Consider the following 16,349-nt stretch of genomic DNA (forward strand, 5'->3'; position numbering starts at 1 on the left):
CGAGAAGAAAAAAATCACAACTTTTTCCATATTCACTTTCACAAATTTTTACCTGATATCATCGATGCAACTCTTGTGATAGTCAGCCTGAACGTCGAACATTTTCACCCCGGTGAACTCCGGTTTGCCACCGGCGTAGACTCCCTCCTGCTTGTCCACCGAAAGCCACTGGTGGCCGTCGAAGGAGAAACTCTGGTTGAAATTAGCGCCCTCGCCGCCGTCCAGCTCGAGGATGGCAGCTGAGCCATAGCGTTGAATGTTCACCACGTGCCACAGGCCATCGTCCACCTCGACGGCACTGAGCGACACCTCGTGCTCTTCCACCTGGCCAGAGTTTAGACTGTACCGGAAGAGCAGCTTAGCTTCCTTCAGCTCGATAATGCCGTACTCGCGCATGTGTTGATCACTGATACGGAACAGTTCACCGAATGTCTCCCGTGTACGGAAGCGCAGCTGGATCTGCGTCGTGAACTTGTCAGGTTCGAAGCTGAGCGCGTATTTGATGTAGCTTTGTGTTTTGAATGTCGTCGGTGTCGTTGGAAGATTACAGTATGTACCCGACCAACCTGGATTGCATTCGCACTTGGCTTCATCGTAGTTACCGATGCACTTGCCGTGATCCATACATTTCGCAACCTGGGGGTTAAGATTGCACACTTCTTGTGTGTACAGACAGCCTGGCATGGTACTCTTGGAAAGTCCGGGACGAGACAGATCGTAAATAATTCCGTTGTGTTTAAAATTCCGAATGCATCCTTCGAATCCTGCAGCCAGGGGCATGTACTGCCAGCGATTGTATGTGTAGTCAAACTTCTCGCGGAACACTCCTCCAATTTGCAGTGGCGTGTTCAGGTTTAGGAACTCGTTGAACTGTGGCACACGACCAACTGCCTGGCAGGTGTGATCAACAAACTCCACTAGGTTTCCGTCGTCCGCTTCCGATATCACTGCCGTTTTGCAGTAATCAACCACCATTTTCACCCGTTCGGAATCCCAGAACAAATCGATACGATGCCAATCCCCATCATTGAGCGGTTGTTTAGTTTGTATTCTAAGCTCCAGCGTACCGGAGCCGTAGTCGATCAGAAACCGGGGATAGCCTTGTTCCAATTCCAGCGCAATAAAATCCGATTGCTGTAATTCATCGTCATCATTCGGGACTACTATAGGACCGTTATAGAAAACTAAACCGTCGGCTTTCGTTGTGATAATCTCTACACTAATGTGCGACTTGTCGCACATATCCAGCGAAGGATACCATGCCCAGCCATTGCCTCGAAAGCTACGAACCGTCTGTTGACACCTTGGCCCGGTGTAATCCGGTGGACATGAACAGCGGACCCCAGATTTGCTATCCGTACACCGACCTCCGTTCAGACATGGGTGTGATTTACACGTCTGCTGCTGTTTGTACTCCCGTGCACTACACATACATTCCGCCGTGGATTTGATCTGAACACCAACTAGGGCAGTTTTATTGGCATTCACTAGGCTCGGATTGGCCTGAACCTCGATTATGCTGGTGCAGGATCCATTGCAATCGGCGTTCTCTGCCAGGCATTCGTCGATGTTCACCATAGTGATATTGATTCCGACTGCCTGTTCGATCTCATCCTTGTGCAGCATCACAACACCGTTCAGTTGAACCGCTTTGAAGTAGAACGCATTCCGGGCAGCAAACCGGACATCAACCAGCGGCGGATTCTGCTGCTTCATTTGAACGCTAAATATGTCAACATTTTTCTTATCAATGTTCAACAACTCCGCAAGTTTATCCCGGAATCGTTCTAGCTTACTGCGGAAGATGTTCTGGGTACGGTAGTTCCAGATTCTAATGAAATCCTCGTCAGTGATACCCATCAGCCGTACCGACCCAGAACTAACGATCGCCTCGTACGAAATGTGCTTCACAACCACCGACATATTGGCGAACGATTCCTGCGCGTGCTTACGGTCGTAGATTTTGAAGCGCAGCTTGTAGCGACCCTCGCGTGCACCACGTCGCATTGTCACCATACCCGAGGTATCGTCCAGCTTGAATCTGGGATTTTCCACCTCATCCCAATAGAACAGTTTATCCGAGGTATCCCAATCATCGAGATCATTCACGAAGACCCTCCCGATGGCAGTGTCCGGTGCTTGGCCCTGATAGTTGTACACCACAACCTCTTTCGAACCCGGCTGCATAATGTTATCGTTGACGTCACCGATGGTTACCGTTAGAGTGCTGGTTCCCGTTTGCGGTGGGTTTCCGGAGTCTTTGATGACGATTGGAATCTCGTACTGTTTTCGGTATTCTCGATCGAACGATCCCAGCGATGAGACGATCGCCATACCATCCCCTTTATTGTTCTGCTCTACTTTAAATGAGGTACGAATCAGATCATTCGCCTCCGGGTCCATGCGGAACTGAAACGGCGGTCCGTTACTCATTTTTCGATCGTCCTGATCGATGGCAGTGATCTCGATAATTTTCGATGGGGGCGCATTTTCCAACAAGATCGGTCGATATTCTTCCGCAAACACGGGTGCGTTGTCGTTAACGTCCTTCACCTCGACGGTGAGCGTTGCTGTGGCCGTACGTGAAGGAACACCGTCATCGATGGCCAAAATCTCCAGGTGGTACTTGGAGACCGCTTCGCGATCTAGTTCGCGTTGAATTGTCACTGTGCCCTCATCGTTGATGGCGAACTGTCGCTTTCGATCGGTGGCTCTATTGATCACGTAGGTGATCTTACTTTTACCAGCATTATCGATATCGATGGCTTTGAAACTGACCAGCGATTTGCCGATTTCGTCGTTTTCCGATGCGCTGGCTTCCATGTGGGGTCTTCTGAAGCGCGGTGTATTGTCGTTGATGTCTTTTAGCTTCACTATGACCCACGAATGATCCACGTGGTATTTGTCGGTTTCGTTGATACCTTCATTGTCTAGAACTTGAATACGGAACCGGAAACCATTGACTTGCATGGGGTCTTCGAAATCCAGTGGCTGAATTACTCTCAAGCTTCCCGTTCCGTCGTTGTTTTTGATCATGGCGAACTTGTCCGCCCCATAGCCGCTACTTTCGATGATTTTGTATTGGAAGTTGTTGAGCTCGTCATCGTCGTTGACCGTTACGGTCAGAATAGGAGCCTCCGGCAGTACGTTGCCATCGGTTTCCTCCACCTCGACGAACCATTCATCTTTGGTGAAGTGAGGTGGCATATCGTTTAGATCTTTCACCTTAATGGAGGCCGTTCCCGTGCCTTTGAGACCGCCCCCATCGGTCGCCACAATTTGTAGCGAATAGTCGGGAGTTTTTTCACGGTCTAGACAGCACACGGCCGTCTTTATAACTCCGGTGTCCGGATTGATATCAAAAATTGGCAGTCCGGTATCTTCTTCGATGGCATTTTTCTCTATCGAATACACCACCTTGGCGTTCGTTCCCTCGTTGATGTCATCGTAATCTTCCGCTTTTATTGTCATAACGTACATTCCGACGGTGCCGTTTTCGGTCACATTGCCGTAGTAGATCCCTAGCGGGAAAGTAGGCGCGTTATCGTTGACGTCCTTCAGGTTGATCTGCACCTCGGTGAAACCGACCAGACCTTCACCACCTTCATCCTGCGCGAACACGGTGAACTTCCACGCGGCTCGCCCGTGCGGTGGATCACGATTGAGCGGCTGGTGATAAAAAGGTAAATTATCCTGTAAAATAACAAACAACAATGTAACGAAAAAAAAAACATTCACCAACCTTCAGAACAAATATTTCCCCCGTAGCCTTGTTGATATCGAAGTTACTTTCCGATGGATTTTCTATGTCGATTCCAGGACCGGTCAGGAAATAGATTATATTATTAGGCCGCTCTACGTCGGCATCCGATGCGGTAACCTGTGGGATAGTGCAAGCGAAAGCAATTTTAAATTTCTGTTCTAGGTTAGAATTTAATCAGAAAGCACACCATTCACACCGAACGGCAAGTTATTCTACTGGCCCACTCGTATGTAGCATTCTGGAGAATGTTATATAGCAGTTCGGATATGGTTGATGGTTATACCGTGTGCAGCGACCGGCGCAAGGCAAGCCTTCAACCGGGACTTTGCAAGGTTGGATGATTTGAGATAATGATGAGAATGCTGAGTCGAGTGCCTCTCTAGGGTGCTTTTGTGATTGATCGGAGAGAGAGAGCGAGCGAGAAAAGTAGAAACGGAGGGAACACGTGCGTCATGACAGGCAATCGGAACTGTCTTGCTGGGTTTCCCGTGGCAGATAGACGCTTGTCACCACTGAACACCGGACCGGTGAGGGGGAGAAAGTTCGTAAACGGCGGGCGAACGGCTTGACACTAACGAGGTTTGAGATTTTATGTCCCATCCTGAATTTCAATGACGCACCGAGAACTGTCATGTTGTAGTGGACCGACACGGTCCAGTTAGTGCACGATACTGACCGCGGCAGGAAGAATGGGTGAGTTGATATTGTAACCTCATTGGTTCAATTAGTTGGAACTAGCGTGCCATTGTAGCAGTAATGTGCAACTCAGGAGCACTATTTCCTGATTGATTGCATATTATTTGCTGAATCATAAGGCGTATATAATTTTAATTTTAATTTGTGTGTAATATACATCGATACGATAGGCTGTGCAGGTTTGATTAGACTGATTTCAATAACTGGAGAATAGGATGCAGCAATCGAATGTTGATTAAATTTGAATGAAACTTTACCTGGCTTATTAAAAGTGGTAAACTTATCGGAAAATGGAACAAGGTTTGAGCTTTTCAAGAGATTCACTCCCGTTTTATTTTTGTTTCTATTTTTTTTTGTATCCATTCCTCCATATTAAAAATAGTTGTTACTTTATTTTTGACATTTTGAACTTGTTGTGGCTGGGCACCCTATGTCTAAAACAACAGACGCACCGCTTCAGTACAACTGAGCCACTGTCGAAGTGATTGTCATTGCTGATCGAAGATCATACTGTGCGGTAGTGAAACTTTAATTTCTTGGATACTTATTACTACTATTAAACACATATTAGATTAAAGATATAAGAACTTGAACATTTATTAAATATCTTGGGCTAAATCGTAAGTTGTTCATAAGAGCACTTATATAATGTATTTAACTTAATTTCTAAAATAGCAGCAGAAGCATTATCGGGTATCAATGACATCATTGACAACGACAGACTAATGAGATGGAAAGTAAAAGATGGAACAGTAGAAACATTGCCAACAACATACAAACTTATGTCCTACATCGACAAATTGACGGCGCGCATAAAGAAATCACTGCGTGAAGATTTCCCAGAAATTATCCTAGCTACACACGTGATGAGCACACCTTAAATCATTTATTCACGAAAACCAAGTATCGTACCGCAATATTAGGCCGCAGTATTGTCATTTACAGAATTTCCTGTGCAGACTGCGATGCGTGCTATGTTGTACTCACTACACAGCATCTTAAGACAAGAATCAGCAACCACCGGTCGAACATAAAAAAATTAGATGAGCTTAAGCTAGAAGCTAGAACATGCCACCAGCCCATCCACTATTGCCAAAATACTTCACTTGTGGAAAAAAACTGCTCTACATAGCATCAGGAGAACCATTCATTCAAACTGAATGAGGTGTGTATCGTGGATGAACATAGGCGAAAAACAGCGTTGAACGTGTTGGAAATGTGCCACATTATCACAAACGACCACACAGAAAACAAACGCAGCGATATTTAAGGCCGGAGCACAACATATACAGCAATCATGCAACGCGTCGAGCGGAGTACATAAATAAACTACAGTAAACGTCAACGGTTGCTGACGGCTTCCACCGAGTGTCACACAGTATAACTTATGCGCAATGCGCAATAGAGTTTGCATGCAAGTTTCTGGTTACGGAAAAAATTCTTTAATATGATTGAGAATGATACGAGTTTCGCTTCGTTAAAGTGTTTAGTATTAATTTTCATAATGTAAGAAGTTCAAAGTGTATTCGATATTTTGTTTAGTTATTTAATTTTCTTTTTATGACGTGTCGTGTTAGGTTAACAATTATTTGTTTTTTGTCAATTAATGCTCTAGCAACTTTACAGGAAAATGGTCCTCTCGTCAAATGATTTATTATGTGTATAATTTGTGTAACTGTTTCTTAAAAAATTTTTTTGGTCTTAATTCACTTGAAGAGCATTGATGAAGCATATATATAATTCGAAACGTTGGTGTAAGAGAAAAATGCCGTTTTTCTTTTCACATTTCAAAGACTTCAAAGCCGTAAAAAACTCCTCTGAGTAAATTAACAGTCGATAAAAAGTATAGTTTTTTTTTATTATAATGGAGATTGAGACTCTGCGTGCTTGGTTTGTGCGTCCAGCAAGCATGGACGACGATGATTGCTAGACCGATTGCGGAGGTGAAACCCGGCTCGTTCTCCAGTCTGTTTCTTTCGGGCACAAGGCACCGAGCGTCACATTCTGTGAAACTGTACTCGGAAGAACCGCCGGAGCCATGGGTTGTATTTTTTCGGCCCAAAGTGAAAGCATCAAATACAATGCAAATGTAGAGGGATCTGGCTAAATGGTTTTCAGTCGTGATAGAGATCACCACAGTTCGCCCGAATAAACGACGTGATTCGGTATCAAGCCTCAAGCAAGCAAGCGAGATTGCTGCTTTTGAGCTTTCTACGCGGCAATACCTACTGTGTATTTCATCTCGCGTAGTGGAGATCGATGGTGTTGTCGAGGATCTGCTGAAGGCTGGTACCGGCCATTTTAAGGACTCCAGCCTTCAGCAGGTTAAGACACTGGATCGCAATCAGTTGCGTTCAGTATCGCTTGACAAGAGCGTAAAGTACCCACTGCGGCAGTAAATGCAGAGAGCAACATGATGATGCCTGAAATGCCTTAGGGTGCTACATTCCGAGACTCGAACCTACGACGACTGGTTTGTTAAGCCAGCATCGTACCTCGAGACCATCTGGGAGATAATGCCTGAAATAAAGGCGCTGAAAAGTGCCTCTATTCGGGGCGGACTCCACAAGAGCTGTCCGCATGCCCCACGTACAAACGAAACCAAGATAAAATCAAGCGGTCTACGAAAGAGCTACCTAAGCGCACTTTCGCAGAAATAGTTAAGGAGACCACTGTCACTGAACTGGTTTTCTCGAATCCTTACCATGCGCTGTCGTCTGATAAGTTTGACTTGACAATTCAGGTGGGGAACCTACTTTGGCTAAGGCTGTTAAATCTAGAAACATTCCTGTAAAGGACAAAAGATCATTTGAATTGACAGATACATTACAGCATAGAAGTGCTATTAAATACCTGAAGCAAACTCCTCTGGGATTGACTGAATTCTTGCATGGAGTTTCCAGCACTTCCAGGAACATCTGAAAACCCAACCGTCCCTTCTTTGTAGCCCAAGATTTAGCTCAATATTCAAGATTACTGAAATTTTTCAGATATTGTGGACTGGATTTTTATAAATTTTAACATTAATATTCACCTTAAAGGTCTTCTGCTGGTATTTATATCTACAGTAAAAACGTTTTTGAAGCAGTTGACCGCTAGATGGCCCCTCCTTGCAGCGATCGCATCCTTCGATGGCTAAATCATCGACTGAGATGAAGGGTTCTATCTTCTATGCTCTACAGTGGAATTGTAGAAGTATCATTCCCAAAATTGATTGACTCAAATTTTTGAATACTAAATACAAATCCTCTGTGACAATTGGCTTACTTCAAATATTATTTTTGTTAGGGAACTAGAATTACGTCGTCCACTGATGTGAACTTTTGTAATAAAAATACAGACCTTAACTTCCATGATTTAAGTATTCATCTTGATCCAGATACTCCTTACGGAAGAGTACTTCTAGGGATAATGAAGTTGCTATAAGTAGCTATTGTTCCTATCATTTCTTGCACTTTAAGCTGGTTTCCGGTAAATTAGCTTGAAATATGTGTTTCATTTGTATGAGACTACCCTTCGAGAGCAGGGAGTGATGTCAAACCATCGCCATTACTTGTATTCTTAAATCCTCGTTTTCCAAATTCGACCCTATTCGCTTGATAAGCGCTCGATTAATTAAGAAATTTGCGTTTCATTCGTATAGAAGCCCTCCCTTACAGAAGAGGGGTGGGTGACGAATCAATAAGCAAATGTTTCATGTCCCAAATAACCTCTACATTTCAAATTTATGTGCCGCTTTCATTCCTGAAGAGGGAGGGGTCATGCACTATCCTAATAATATTTTCCGGTGCCAAAAATCTGTACATTCAAACTTTCACGTGGATAGGTTTCCCAGACAAACCGGCAGACAGAATTGTATTTTTATATGATGAGATTATAAATTTGAATTAGCTTGTTTGCCATATTGTTTTCCATATTATTATAAACTTTTATGCCAGCAAAGCATACTACATATTTTGATTTTTCGCCTGTCTGAAATTTGTTTAGTTTACAGGTCGGACTCGATTATCCGGTGAATCGACTATCTGGAGACTCGATTATCCGGGGTTCGATTATCCGAAATTTTGGACTCGATTCTTCGGATTTTTTTTCTGTTTGTTTATAATTTTTATTTTTAAATTTTACATTTCGGTTTATTCCGATATGTTTGGGGTACGTCCTAGTAGAGAAAAATCTATCAATGTCTAATTATTTTATTTTATTTGTGATTATCTGTGTGATTATATTTGTGATTATCCGAAAAATTTCATAATCCGGAGTGAAATTTTCTTCAATACTCCGGATAATCGAGTCCGACATCTATTAGTAACGCAGTTCAGTTCTTACTATTTGTCAATGGATGGCACAAGCAGTAAAAGGTTTTTGACATATCTGAAACGTGATGAACCTGATGTTTGATTTTGTGCCAAATAATTGTCATTTGCGGGGACTGTTAATGTTCATATTTCATGCAAAGGAAACGATGTCTGAAGTGCTTCGAGAGTTAAGAAAAGTTTACGGAAGTGCTGCTACACCCAAAACAAAAGGTGAAGATTTTGTTACTTTTGAGCATCATTTTCTTACTTTTTGTGTCTCATGACCGCGCATTAGATACAAAAAGTAATAAACAAAAATTGACAAATTATATGACGGCGTGTGTGTGTTTCAGCGAGTTAATATACCACCAAAAGCCACAATGCATGAGTCAGCAAGACTTTACTCGCTGCCTTTGTATTGAAGCAACTAACAGGTTCATTTCTGTTCCCCGCATTTACACATAAACCCTTGCGGCTAATTAGATTAATGTCTAATTAGAAACATTACTGTTTCGTTCCCCACAGTTGACTTGGAAATGAAAAGTGACCAGAGTTGTCTGAGATGCGAACATGGGATTTCGAGATGGGCACGACTTTTGTACCATCGAACATGTCGAAATGCGTTTCCATGAAGCGACAAGTATGTGTTTTCAACATGACTTGCATCTGTATGTTTGCGAAAAAAAAATATACCTTGCAGCTCTTGTCATATATTTTTCTCTACGTATGTTCACAACGAACAAACTAATACACACACACCGGAAGAATTGGAGATGGAAGAAAGTAGTAACGTGTGAGAGAATTTTTTTTATTGTCTATGAAGAAACATGTGAAAATTACTGGAGAAGAATTCAATTGCTTTTTGCGATGTTGTTTCGATGTTTACCACTATTCATGTGAGAGAAGGCAAAAAACCTTCGCAGACGCAGAATTGAACGCATTTCTCGATGAGGATCCATGCCAAACGCAGGCACAGCTTGCTTCGGTATTAGAAGTTATCCGTCAATCCATTTCTGAGCTATATTCTGTTTTGGAGATGATTTAAAAACATGAAACTTGGGTTTCGTTTTAGCCAAGGGACGTTGAGCGTCGCCTTTTCGCCTTTGAATTACCCACTAGCGAAAAATGAAAGCGCTTCCTTGATCACATCATGACGTGTGATGGAAAATGGATTCATTACGGCAAACCAGAGAAAAGAAAGTCATGGGAGCTAGCCGGTCATGATTCTACGTCGTCGGCTTGGCCGAATTTACACATTGTGAAGGTTGTGCCGTGTATTTGGTGGAACAAGTTTGATGTTGTTTATTATGAGCTGTTGAACCGAACGAAACCCTCACTGAGAACCGGTATAAACTTCAAATAATCCAGAGACTGCATGTAAAATGGACACAAAACGATTACAGGCACGAAAAAGTGATTCTTCTGCATGACAACACTCGGTCTCATACTGCAAACCTGTTGGAACTTACATATCATACTTTTGCCCAAGAGCTCAAAATGGATAATAAGGTGACAACGAAAAGAGTCACGAAAATTTCAAAAACCGACTACTTACATTTTGTTTATTGGCTCAACATTCTATGCAAAATTTCAGTTCAATCGGACATGATTAAGGGGTGCCACAAAGCGCTCAAAGTTGTGATTTTTTGACCCTTGAAAATCTACCAAGGGGAGGGTACATTGGGATTGGGAAAATCAGAACTTTTTAATGATGCCAAATGTCTTAAAAATGCATAAAATGTGTAAATCTTGCGTTATCTCGGAAAAAAATTTTTTTGGACCGAAATTCGACCTTCTGGAACTTAGCCGTTTTCTGGGTAACCGAAGATTTAATTAAATCCCAGAAGGTCGATTTTCGGCCAAAATTTTTTTTCGAGATAACACAGAATTTGACCTTATCTGAATTTTTAGTCGTTCGGCTTTAAACAAATAGATTCGATTTTCGTAGTCGGCAGCGAGGATAAAAAAATTGCCTTGAGCTTATAAGATATTTGAGACCATAAGGCATTAGATATAGTTGGCTTAGTAAAACATTAATATGTAATGTGCCGTGTCAAATAAATGTTGTGTGAACAAAAAAAAATAGTTTCGATTTTCTCCCCCCTTGGTAGATTTTCGGGGGTCGAAAAATCACAACTTTGAGCGGTTTTAGGCACCCCTGAATCATGTCCGATTCAGCTGAAATTTTGCACAGACCATTTTATGGGCCAATGGTTAAAACGTACATGATCGGTTTTTGAAGTTTGATGATGATTTTTTTTCCATACAGTCATTACCACCCTAATCGGAATATATATGAAGATTATACCTTTTTAACCATTTTTCTTTATTTTGGTGCTCTTTGCCAGCTCGAAAGTGCGCCAGAAGGCCGCAGAGTTATTGGTCGAAGAGTTCGTCGCTTTTACGATTGCTTACCGGAAAATTTCATTCCAGACTCTGAACACTTGAGGCTCTAACGAGCTGGCGAAAAACACCTATATCCAAAGAAACAAGTGAAAAGCTGCAATCTTCCATTTTTAGTTTGAGCTCTGGAAAAAACTTGTGTTGACTGGTCGAGGAAAGCGAAAAAAATGTCCCAGAGCTCAAACTGAAAAAAAAAAAAAGGAATTATGATAGCATCTTAACTGTTTCTGTGTGTTTTGGAGCTCCTGGTCAAGATGGAAGCGCATTAAGTCACTAAAATGCAGTTTTCTCATAAATAAACGTAGAAGCGACGAGCCCGAGCCATTACTCTGCAGTCTTTTGCCGCACTTCCGAGCTGGCCAGGGACCTTATTTGTTACGGCCTTATTGATGTTTTATACCAGGAGTTGATTTTTCGGCTTACTGTTATCTAATAAACTGCATTGAAATCAATCTGCTTATTGCCGACGTTTCGGTCCTTTTATGAAACCATCAACAGGGCTGTGAATATTCAATTATACGTGAAATGTGAATTATATTGTAGGCCTCAATTATAGGTCCATAAAAGGTTTGAATCGTCGGTGATGAGCGGATAGAAATCAACGCAATTCATTGAACTGCAAGCCGAAATATGCATCATTTTCTGTCGTAAACTTCAGTTAAATCAATAATTTTACACAATTATTTTTTCAAACGTATTGCCGTTTTTCTCCTGCATTGATTGAATTGTAAATAAAAATTGATATATATTGGTACCACTGACCAACACTTAAGTTATCATATTTTTGATTGGGTTTTTACGATAGTTTTCGAAACAATTTTCTTCTTTCTGTTGAAGTAATATGTGTTTAATTTTTTTGCGACGTCGTGCACCGTTCTAATTATTTTAGTTTTCAATCCTCTTGCTGCTCTAGACTTTTTATAAAAAAAGGGTAGAATGTGTTTCTCTAAATTGGAATATGATTCATGAACTACAGAGAAGCTGTGTTTTGATTTTGCATAGTTTAAATAGCTTGAAAAAAATGATGTTTTTCTTTTGTCAAACTTTTTTGTTTGTTACATATGGTTACCGATCACAATTTTTGTCGCTCTGTTTTTTTTTGACGTTATTTTGAATTACAATAAACCACCACACTGACTAACAGAGTCTAGTTTCAATTAACGTTATCGAAATTGGAAGGCTATTACTACCTCCGTTGAATCTCTTAGGTTACTTGAAATGATAAGTCCGTTTAGACTTTAACATTAAATGCTTCTAGATTCGAAGCAGCAAATGCATATTTGCAGAAATGTTTGAGAAACTGACTGTTAGCAATTCTCTTATTTATAGTTCCACTAATCTTCAGCTAGTGGAGCAAGGGATATTCCAAAGCGAATCCTCTCAGCTTGCTGTGAAACCGAAACCGGATAACCGTCACGGTCGGCGTCCGGTTTGGGAACAGAGAGACAGCGAGAAAGAGAAGTAAAAGCTGCCCATGCAACGATAATTCATCGAATCAAATAAATCTTCCTATCTCTCCAGTCAGTGGTACGGTGGCAGCATTTATGCATGTTGAACGCCTCCGGTGCACTCACTGGACTGAGCTGTCTCTTCCGGCGAACAGTGTACACAGTACACTGCACAGTTTCTTTTCCATCCTGATCCGGTACATAAAGTCGCATGAAATTGTGTCCAATTGCTATAGGAATAAGCTGCCATTAATACGCAGGTTTGCAGCGGAAGCGAAAAGGACCATCTCGTCGTGAGTTTACTCTTGGAATACGGCACGGACTCGTGCTCTCTTTTCGTACGTGCAGCAAATTACTATACTCCAATCCTACCCAATCAGTGCGGAGTTTATGCATACAGTTTGTTTAATATATTATTCACTGGAATAAATAAATACAGCCCTGCTGAACTCCCCTCCGGCTGAGTTTTTTGTCTGCTTGTGAAACTTTATATCGACTGGTGCTAAAGCATTGACTAGATGGAGTTTCCTGGAAAAAGATTCACAGTGTCTGCTGGTGATATTATACTCCGAAAGTAAAGCAATGTTACGGATTCTTAAATGCGATTCAGATCCGATAAGGTCCGGAGCAAAGAATTTCCTCGAATTAGCAACAAAAAAGTAAGCTTATTATTCACAGAAGTGATTTTTTCCATAGCTCAGTAAGTGCAATAATCACGTTCACGCTCCTTCATGTATTGGGGCGTTCAATTCCGTTAGAGGTTATCATCTGGTATAGGTTATGGTCTGGTGGATGTAAAAACATTATCGTAGGAGTGGTTTTCGCTATAAGGTACAAAAAAACGTATCAAATTGTGGAATATCCATTTATTTTTAGCAATTGAGCTGCCATCCGCCTCCATCAATGTGAATGAGCTCCCAGGTTGGCTAAATATACTTTCCGTTTTTTTTAATGTAAGCTCGGTACCGAACGTACCTACAACTTGAGTGCTTACTACAATAACTCATGAATATCTTCAGTGCTGTAGTTTATATTGTGCAGGTCTGACAAAAACGGTTTTTATTGAGGTAACAAGCATTTTCTGTGACATATTTTAAACAACTTACTGACCAAGTAGGAAGACAAAGTAATTAATTATAGATTTACCTTTTCGATTTTTTGCGTTACAGTAGTTGAGGTTGAGAAACAACCCTTAATTAGAAGGTAACTTCTGAAACCATTAATCTCGTATCAATCATCTTCCCACTAATGTCTGTGTGAAATCCCATCGCCAATCTCATCCAGCCACTGGGTAAGCCGATTTCCAATTTGGGTTTTCCAAAACTATCAAATGAGTGTCTCCTAATCCAACACCCAAAATCTGCTGGCTGCAATTATCTCTTCCCAAATCAGCTCTAGGAAGGAAAACCGAATCTAACGTTGTTGGACAGGTGTGCTTTTACGTGCAAGACAAACTACGAACAAGCAGAAGACTCACGTGAGGCGGGTTTTCCCAGAACTTTGCAGCTTCAGCCTCATTAGCTGCTGTCGGGCTTAGAGGGAGAGATACGTACCGTTCCAAGAATGGTTGATAGTAGGATGAGTTCGATGTCACTTGGTGAAATCATTGATAATCCATTTTCTACTGCTTTGCGTTTGTCTCTTTCTCACAAAGCTCTAAACTATTGCTTGACAATTAGTTAAATTTAAACAATGTTTTTTTTTTTATTTCCACTATACAAACGGAAATGACGGTTATTTAGTCTGTAATTCCCTATCTGCGTCATCGTCAATCCTCTCGAGTATCGAACGGTAAGTGCAGTTAGCTTTTCCGATCACCGTGTTAACAGTAACGGTCAAAAACGTGCAGGAGAAGTCGTAGAGCTTTAAAACAAGCATCAAGCTTACCTTTCCGACTCTGCTCACCTGCAATCTCTTTTGTGGGTTCGTTATTATCCCGCTAAGCCATCGTGATTGGAAACCTCTGTAAAGAGAAATGATTGATTTCCGGTGCGCTTTTATTGCTCAAGCTGCCCCAGAAAAAAAAATGCTCCGTTGCAAAAAATTGGGTCGCAGTCCTCTTTGATGAGTTAAGAGTCACTTAGTGAAAAGCTAAATAAACATTTCTGTGCAGTCAAGTGAGAATAATGGCCGCTAGATATTATATTTTTCCACCGAACGTGACGTACGGTTGAACGAGCATAGACGCAATCTTCCCCCCACTGCAACTGAACGGACACTTTGATGCAGCTTCTCTTGAGAAAAATAGTGCCAAGTGTGCTAGTAGCTGGTGGTGTAAAAAAAATTACCGTTCCCTCATCCTATGTCTCCACGCACTATCCTTGTGAAAACAGGCAGGCAGGTCTCGGGCATTTTTCTTCGTCCTTACTGGGAAAACTCGTCAGTTTTCGCTGCCGCGCAGTAACAGCGAAGCAGCTTTCGCGGCCAAATATGTACTTTGCTCAACGAGTTCACTTGGGTTTTTGTTTTTCTTGAGTATGCACCGCCGTATCCTTGAGGGATCGAGTGCACACTCGCGAATATACGGTTGTCTCCTGCCGGCTGGAGGAGATTTACTACAAGGACGCAGAAACTTTTCACTGGCCCGTAATATTGGAAAATGATTGAAGTTTAACTTTGCTAGGTATGTATTCTAGGGAAAAATATTGCACGGATGTGCATATTGATGAGATTTTGTGACTATACAAATTTCGATTTTATTCGACTTCAATATACATTCAATTCAAAACACAAAAATATCATGCGTCTCCATTAAATTGAATGTGATGGAGGCGCTTCATAGCTAACTTTGAGTGTACTCAAACGATTACTCGTGAATATACTGAAAATTATTTTATAAACCGATTTAAGCATGCACTGCAAGTTCTTGCTTGGATACATCAGTGAACGGGGCGAATTTCATTTCGTAACTCGTAAGTTTTTTAAAGTTAATTTCAAAAACCAATTCAATCCTTTTATGTTAGTTTATGCCGAGCACAAGTTGCTTTCCAACTAGCCGACTTAAAAACAATATCAAACTCGTTTCGACAACATCTCGAATATTTAGTCACATGGCTACGTACGTATGTGGGAAACCAGTGTTTCGAGCGGGAAGCAAATCCCGGCAGCGACTGTGTGTTTGAGAGCTGTGTGTCTGTTTGTGACTGTGCGAAAGTTGCAAGGATTTCCAGATTGCCAGCCCCCGCATACTGCCGGCCATTTGTAACTGTTTGCCAAACAGAGAAACTTTCCTTCGCAGTTCGCTTAGGGCGGTCGGTGTTGAATTTCTGTCCTGTATGTCAACCAGAAACTGTAAGAGTTTTTTTTCTGTGTTTGTTACTCGGATATTGCGCTAGATTTTTCGTCCCCTATTTCAGCAGGGTATATTTAGAAAAATGTGGTACGATCTCTTAATTTTGTTTTATTCTATTTCTATAAGTAAAATGTGTCACTAACAGAACACTAAAAAATCCTTTGAGTTTTATAATAAGAAGGATGACTAGAAAACGAGTGTTATCTGAACACTACTCATTGACCAGGAAAATCAAGAACAGAAAACACTTTCCTACTGTTTTCTAGTTAATGCCGCGGAATGAAAAAAAAAAAACACAAAAAAATTTAATCATGTATTACCTCAAATCCAAGCCTATGCCAATTTTCAAGAAAGTTATTTCTCCATAAGCCAAGCTGAAAAATTCTAACCGTTTCGGAAGTAAGCTTTTCAAACACTATCCCCGAGGCAGTGTGCGTTAGGAAACGGTGCGC

The 16,349-nt window shown here is 41.5% G+C and overlaps 1 protein-coding gene across 6 annotated transcripts in view; it reads right to left on the reverse strand.

Annotated features, from left to right (window-relative positions):
• The window catches only part of LOC129731626 (neural-cadherin-like), an 895,915-nt gene that overhangs the window by 21,780 nt on the left and 857,786 nt on the right, over positions 1-16,349 (reverse strand). For all 6 annotated transcript variants that reach the window (XM_055691759.1, XM_055691760.1, XM_055691757.1 and 3 more), the window contains 2 exons: positions 3,743-3,880; positions 53-3,669 (listed from right to left, as the gene is read on the reverse strand). In XM_055691759.1, coding sequence (XP_055547734.1) covers positions 53-3,669; positions 3,743-3,880 — 3,755 coding nt within the window. The remainder of the gene's footprint in view (positions 1-52; positions 3,670-3,742; positions 3,881-16,349) is intronic.

The sequence above is a fragment of the Wyeomyia smithii genome, chromosome 3, assembly GCF_029784165.1.
Source record: "Wyeomyia smithii strain HCP4-BCI-WySm-NY-G18 chromosome 3, ASM2978416v1, whole genome shotgun sequence".
NCBI lineage: Eukaryota > Metazoa > Arthropoda > Insecta > Diptera > Culicidae > Wyeomyia > Wyeomyia smithii.